Raw genomic sequence first — 6,584 nt, 5'->3', positions numbered from 1 at the left:
GCGACCTTCGATTTCATACCCCAACGGTTTTACTACTAAGCATTTTAAAAGACAAACCTATTGCCGATTTAATATATCAAATAATATAGCCTTGATTTTTTTTCTCTTTATTATGTAAAGGGTAAATTTAAATCACATAACAATGTCTTCTGTTTGCTATTACGATAGAAAGTGATTTTAAATAAATACTCATCATTAAGTCATGATAAGAGATCATGAAATTATCACGTGTTTACATATTGGGACTGTTTCATACTGAAATGAACATTTAAATATATAAATAGTATTCATTACATAGTTAATGTGTCATAGCCAATTATATTATATGGAGGGATGATTTTAAAATACCTACTACCTCTGCGCCCAAGTTGATGTTAAAAACCACAAAAAAGTGTTAGTTTTTTCCGATAGTCTTTTTAAGTAGAAAACAGACAAGTTATGTAAAATTCAACCTAATGGTCCTGGTATTTGAACCGCCTCAGACCTCTATAGGCATATTACAATAGGCAGGTTACCCCACAATATTTTACGTTCACCTTTTTAACAAGTCGTAATTACTTCGCAATACGCAGAGTAACTCAAAAGGCAGGATGATGCATGACGCTATTCGAACACACAGCTTTTCACTTGGCAGTCTCATATTGCTAAAATAATATCAAATATATTTCTTTATCATACCGAATAGTAAAGTAATACGTAAAAGAGCATTATAAATTGTAACTGGAAACTGGAGCACATCAATTTATTATAGAATAGAATATCTTTTAATATGGAAGATATTTCAAACCAAATAGGTATTACATATTTCCATCATACAAATATAAAAGAATACATATAAACGTGCCTTAACAGCAGATAACACAGAGGTAACACAACAGTCGGTCCGTTTGTCAAATATTGTCGCAGGCGCAGCGTCGCACGAGGTTGATGTACTGTCAACTGTCACAGTTCTCAGTAATGAGGAAAATTAGAACAATCGGTGTAATTAGTACTAGGATTGATATCAATTTACTTACTTACTCCGTTGGCGTCTTGGTGTCTGATACGAGATAGATTTATCCTATCTTGCCAGTCATCGGCGTGAAGTGCCCGAAGTTCCGCCTCAACTCCAGCGATACCTGGGTCGGCCAACAGAGCGTCCATGTGTTGGTCGTCCTAGATACGCTCTCTTAACACCGCGATCTTGTCCCTTCCTTTCGACGTAGCCGAGCCATTGTTATCAATTGTATTGTCATCTTTATTATTGAGCCATCACCTAACCGGCTATATGAGTGATAATTTATTGTGATGGTGAAAATTGGTAAGACATTTCAGGGGAGTTATTTTTTACTTGTACTTGAATTAAGAATATAGCAGTATTATGGAGGAAAATTTAAATGTACTCTTGTAAAAGCACTATTTGTCGCCTATTTGTCAACTCATCATTACTCGTGTTTGGTAGAAAAATAGTCGGTTGCCTTGCCCGACTGATAATAACAATACGGTCGGCCCTTATTGACTTCACTTAAGACTGTAAGGATCTGTCTAGGAGGATTAGGAAAATTTTGACGATTCGAAATGTTTTAGAAGTAAGTAGTTTATGTTATTAGTTTCTGAGTGAGAGTAACTTACATTTTTACATCCTCCTAAATTTACCCGGATTAAAATATTAGTAGGATGTTGCGAGCGCGTAGCCTAAGTACCATTTCCTTCTTATTTTCCACTTTCCGTGCTTCAATAAGTGACGCAACTGTAATAATGTATACTGCCAAAACAAATATAAAAGAAAAGACTGAAAAAATAAGATAATGTTTCGCAGTCAGATAAAAATATTTGAGAATGATTAAATACTGAAGATGAAAAGTTACGGAGGTTCTTAATGTTTACTAAATAAATTATTTGGGTGATAAGGTATTCATAAGAGGCAACGCTTAGGCATCAGGTCCAACGAATTGGAAAAGATGGCCGTGTCGGACAAAGTGCAGGGTTATTATATAAAATAAGTTGACCATAACAAGATGACAAAAATGTATTTTCGTCCAGTATTGGATTGCGAATTCTTTTAAGAAGCATAGCATAGTTAAAAGTATATGTTTTGTCAAAATAATCCAAGTGCACTTAAGTATAGAGCCTAGATAAAGACCAGTATATAGAGACTATCGGGTCAGTGATTCAATTTTATACTATCGGTGCAAGATTACTGATGTAATTTTATTCGGAGCCCTTGAGGCTAAAAAGATTCTTTATCTGATCACTTTCAATAATTAGCACAGATCTGAAAGCCGTCCAAGAGAAAAGGATTCAAGTATATCCAACAACATTATAAAGCAAAGACTCTATAAGTCCATTGCAAAATTTATTTTTAATTAATTTACCTAGTGCAATTAAAACGAGGAAACATAATGATGTTTACCTAAGTGTAAAAGAGATAGAACGATAAACAATGGATGTTATAAATAACGAGACAGTTCCTGCGTTAGTGCCATATATTTTGTGTTAATTGCCGCGTTATGTCGACTGAAAGAAAAAAGTTTTCAAGAACCAAAAGATAACATTATATTTGGCGGCTAAAACATTAGTGTTATACAATTGAATAAACATGCAGTGATGTAAGAATTTGCTTCTTCAAAAACCCGCAGAAAATTAATCTTAATATAATTGTGCGTCGTAGTAAAAATAGCTACGTAAATCACGATGTCAAACACATCTCAGCGTGTCTGAGCTCTCGAACAACAAACGAGATAAGATAACGGCCAGCGTCAGTAGTCAGTCACGTTTCGACCATGGACAACTTCGGGTATCGCGAGATGGGGTGGCCCTCACCCCTCCAGACGCCGACCCCCACACCCTCGAGATTCCGCTTCTCCGGCAGCGTGAGATCAAGAACACCAAGAGAACCTGAAGAGTTTCCACTAAACTCCAGCTATAAACCAAACTTCGATCTGTTGGAGTCCGCCAGAGAACCTGGAAAAGCTAAAGAATATCTGTTCGTGGGCCCGTCGCCACCCGCTGAAGATGCTCCGAATATGTATCATAGTTTTGATGTCCTCGCTCCAGACCCTGAAGCCAGGCTAACGGAAGATGTCGCCAGACGAGGCCTGTGTGAAAAAGCTTTGAGCCTCGGAGCGGCTCGATTCTTTGATGATGTTGAGTGTGGTTTGATAACTACGGATAATATTGAGGAACATATAAGTTCGGCGCCTGAAGTGGTCGTCAACCTGACATTAATGTGGGCTGCATTTCTCGCGAGGGATGAGTTGATGCCAGCTATTTTAGAAGCAGGAGCTGACATTCACTATTCAGAGCCAGCTGGACTGACGGCTCTGCATCTAGCCGCATTCAGTGGTGCAGGTAGGGCTGCTGTTTTCTTATTATCTCGTGGGGCTGACGTCGATTTTGCACCAAAATACTTTGCGCCACTTCATTGTGCTGCGTTTGGGAATTCTTTAGAAGTTGCCGAAATTCTAATAGCTAATGGTGCTTCTTTACATGCCGTGGTGCAGAGAGCCGGTTGTGAAGATAATTTGGTACATTGCTCAGTACGAGCCGACGCTGTCGAGTGTATGGAACTTTTCATTGAAAGAGGTGTAGACCCTGCTTATGTTACGTCAGGTGGTTTGAACGCTTTACATCTAGCTGCTGAACTTGGCGCTCAAAGATGTCTGTCATATTTACTGAAAGAAACAAAGATAAGCGTGAACGGCGTAACCAAACAAAGAGATAAGGAATGTACAGCGATACACCTGGCGGCGGCTAGAGGATATGCGGAATGTTTGGAGCTCTTGTTATCTGAAGGTGCAAAGGCAAACACAAAGAACTACAGAGGTTTTACTGCATTGCACTTAGCGGCTAGATGTTCAAGCATCGAGTGTGTCGAGGTACTTCTTAGGGACGGAAACGCTGATCCAAATGCCGAAGATTATGATAAAAGAACACCCTTACATGCTGCCATAGGACGAGCAGAGCGTGCATGTGACATCATCGACATGCTTGTAAGCTGGGGTGCACAAGTCAACAAGAAAGATGAATATGGATACTCTCCTTTACATTTAGCTGCTATGGATAACCTTACTCAGTGTGTAGAGACTCTAATATTCCTTGGTGCTGATGTCACATCGAAATCGAAGAAAGGCCATACAGCCTTAAGTGTAATCGCCCGAAAAACACCGAAATCACTAGCTATACTTAGACATAATTTAGATTGTGGTATATCCTTAAACCAACCAAGTGAAGCGAACGAAGAAGTGCAAATAGAGTTTGATTTTGGCAGATTACTGAAATTCTCTTATCCTCGTGAGATCACATATTTAAACAGTTTGATTGATGAAGGTCAAAAAGACATATTACTGCATCCGCTATGTTCCGCGTTTTTGTTTATGAAATGGAAGAAGATAAGAAAATTTTATTTGGCCAGACTTATATTTTGCTTTCTCTTTGTATCGTTCTTATCCATCTATGTCCTAACTGCGGTTGTGAAAACTTGTAACGGTAAATATGCTCAGAAATACGGTGTGCTTAATGAACTGTGTCAAAAGCAGTCGATATTAGGTCTCATATTAACAAACAATCCGATAGAGTTCGAAAGATGGGTTCTAATGGCTATCACTGCTTTTGAGATTCTTCGGAAACTAACCGGCATAACTGGGTACTCAAGTATCTATCAGTACTTTGCGACCTTCGAAAATTTGATGGAATGGTTTGTCTTGCTGTCTGTATTTTCTCTGTACAAAATACAAAATGATTACAGTTGGCAGAACCATGTCGGTGGTTACGCGGTATTGGGGGCCTGGACAAACTTGATGCTTATGATGGGTCAACTTCCTATGTTCGGTGACTACGTAGCTATGTATCAGAAGGTGTTAACAGAATTCTTGAAGTTACTATTAGCTTACATGTGCCTTCTTTTAGGTTTCACTATTTGCTTCTGCGTGGTATTTCCGAACGAAGAGATGTTTTCGAACCCTCTGATGGGCTTTATAAGCACATTATCAATGATGGTCGGAGAGCTAAACTTGAATATTCTGATAAATGATCCTACTAAAGACGATCCGCCATTAATATTTGAATTGTCAGCACAAATCATATTCATTCTATTCCTCATGTTCGTTACCATCATCTTAATGAACCTTCTTGTGGGTATTGCTGTTCACGATATTCAAGGATTACGCAAAACTGCTGGGTTATCTAAATTGGTCAGACAGACGAAGCTGATCCTATTCGTTGAGATGGGTATGTTCAGTGCTTGGCTCCCAAAATGTCTACATAAATACGTGTATAGAACTGCATTAGTGTCTCCCGAAGCTGGAAAAGTAATTTTGAGTGTGAAACCTCTTAACCCACGGGAGAAACGATTGCCGACTGACATAATGATGGCAGCGTACGAACTGGCGCAGTTAAACAAAGTGAAGTCAGGTAGATCGATCAAGGAAATCTTGTATAAGAACAAATACACCTCGAAATTGAAGAATGAAGGTCAGTTCGCGAACGACCATAACTTTAGCTTGGAGATCAGAGGCATGCAAGAGAAAATAGATCAGGCGACGTTCAATATGAAGAAGATTGATCAAGAAATAAGGCATATGAATACACTGCTAATGGATCAACAGACTCTTCTCCATAATTTCTTCAAGTATACCGATCTGATTCCTTACCGAGCTCCTCATCCATCCACTCCGATTTATTCACCAGAATCACCAGTATTCTTCACCAGTACAAGCCAGAGTCAGCACTCTGACAGCATCAAGTAAAACTAAAGCAAACCGAATAAAGGAAAATCAGCTTTATTCAAAAGAGGTTAACATTCAAAATTGCGATGATCGCTATCAGAAACATCCGGCAAAAGAAGAAAATGAGTGCAGATTGTATTGTATGGATATTCTGTGTTTAGCTTTAAATTAAAATTTAATCATAACTATGATATTAGAGATGAGAAAAAGATGGGAAAGAAATATTTTTAAACCGTTTATGTGTCAGGGTATTAGGATTTTTATAAAAAAGTTTGCCTTTTGTCTTTATCAACAACATTTTCAAATTTATCAAGTTATTTTTGCTGTCGAAGGAACAGCATTAAAAATACTTTATGACATGGCGATAGCTCGCAGATAGGAACAAGTGAATTTAGGATAGAACAAATAATTCTGTAATAATGTACGCGTGAAATAATAATCTTGCCAAGGCAAACGCCAGGAACGTGTTACATACTTTAAATTAAGTAATTTGTTTGTACAGTTTTCGTGATCTTAGTGATAAGAGTGTTTCGGTAAATAGAGTACTTATGGAAGCCACTATTGGCTGACAAGATGAAAACATTGTCAACGTTATCGCGTTCGCATTTAATTAAATCTTATTTTTTATAACTTTGTGTTTTATTAAGAGTTTGATAGTCAATATTAGCTGAAAGTCACGTGCGGTGGAAATCTGAGTTCCATAAAATGGAATCTGAAGTTCCTCACAACAACAAAATTTATTTATAGGCTACCTCTTACTTTTTGAATGTCAAAACGTATATTTATTGACAGCACCCTATTTTGCCCATGGTTCATTGCTTCCTAAGTGCTCTTGCTGTTAAAAAGAAACGGAGTAAAATCAAAAGTTTGTATTTCAAA

General features: G+C 37.9%; 1 protein-coding gene across 1 annotated transcript; it reads left to right on the top strand.

The window, feature by feature from the left end:
• The first annotated feature begins 2,383 nt into the window (after nucleotides 1–2,383).
• On the top strand, nucleotides 2,384–6,335 carry LOC113499281 (transient receptor potential channel pyrexia-like). The gene has a single exon (XM_026879699.1). The coding sequence runs from the start codon at nucleotides 2,763–2,765 to the stop codon at nucleotides 5,724–5,726; it is 2,964 nt and encodes a 987-aa protein (XP_026735500.1). The 5' UTR covers nucleotides 2,384–2,762; the 3' UTR covers nucleotides 5,727–6,335.
• The last annotated feature ends 249 nt before the right edge of the window (nucleotides 6,336–6,584 follow it).

The sequence above is a fragment of the Trichoplusia ni genome, chromosome 12, assembly GCF_003590095.1.
Source record: "Trichoplusia ni isolate ovarian cell line Hi5 chromosome 12, tn1, whole genome shotgun sequence".
Lineage (NCBI taxonomy): Eukaryota > Metazoa > Arthropoda > Insecta > Lepidoptera > Noctuidae > Trichoplusia > Trichoplusia ni.
The sequence above is the reverse complement of the archived record's forward strand: the minus strand, read 5'-3'. Positions and strand labels throughout refer to the sequence as shown.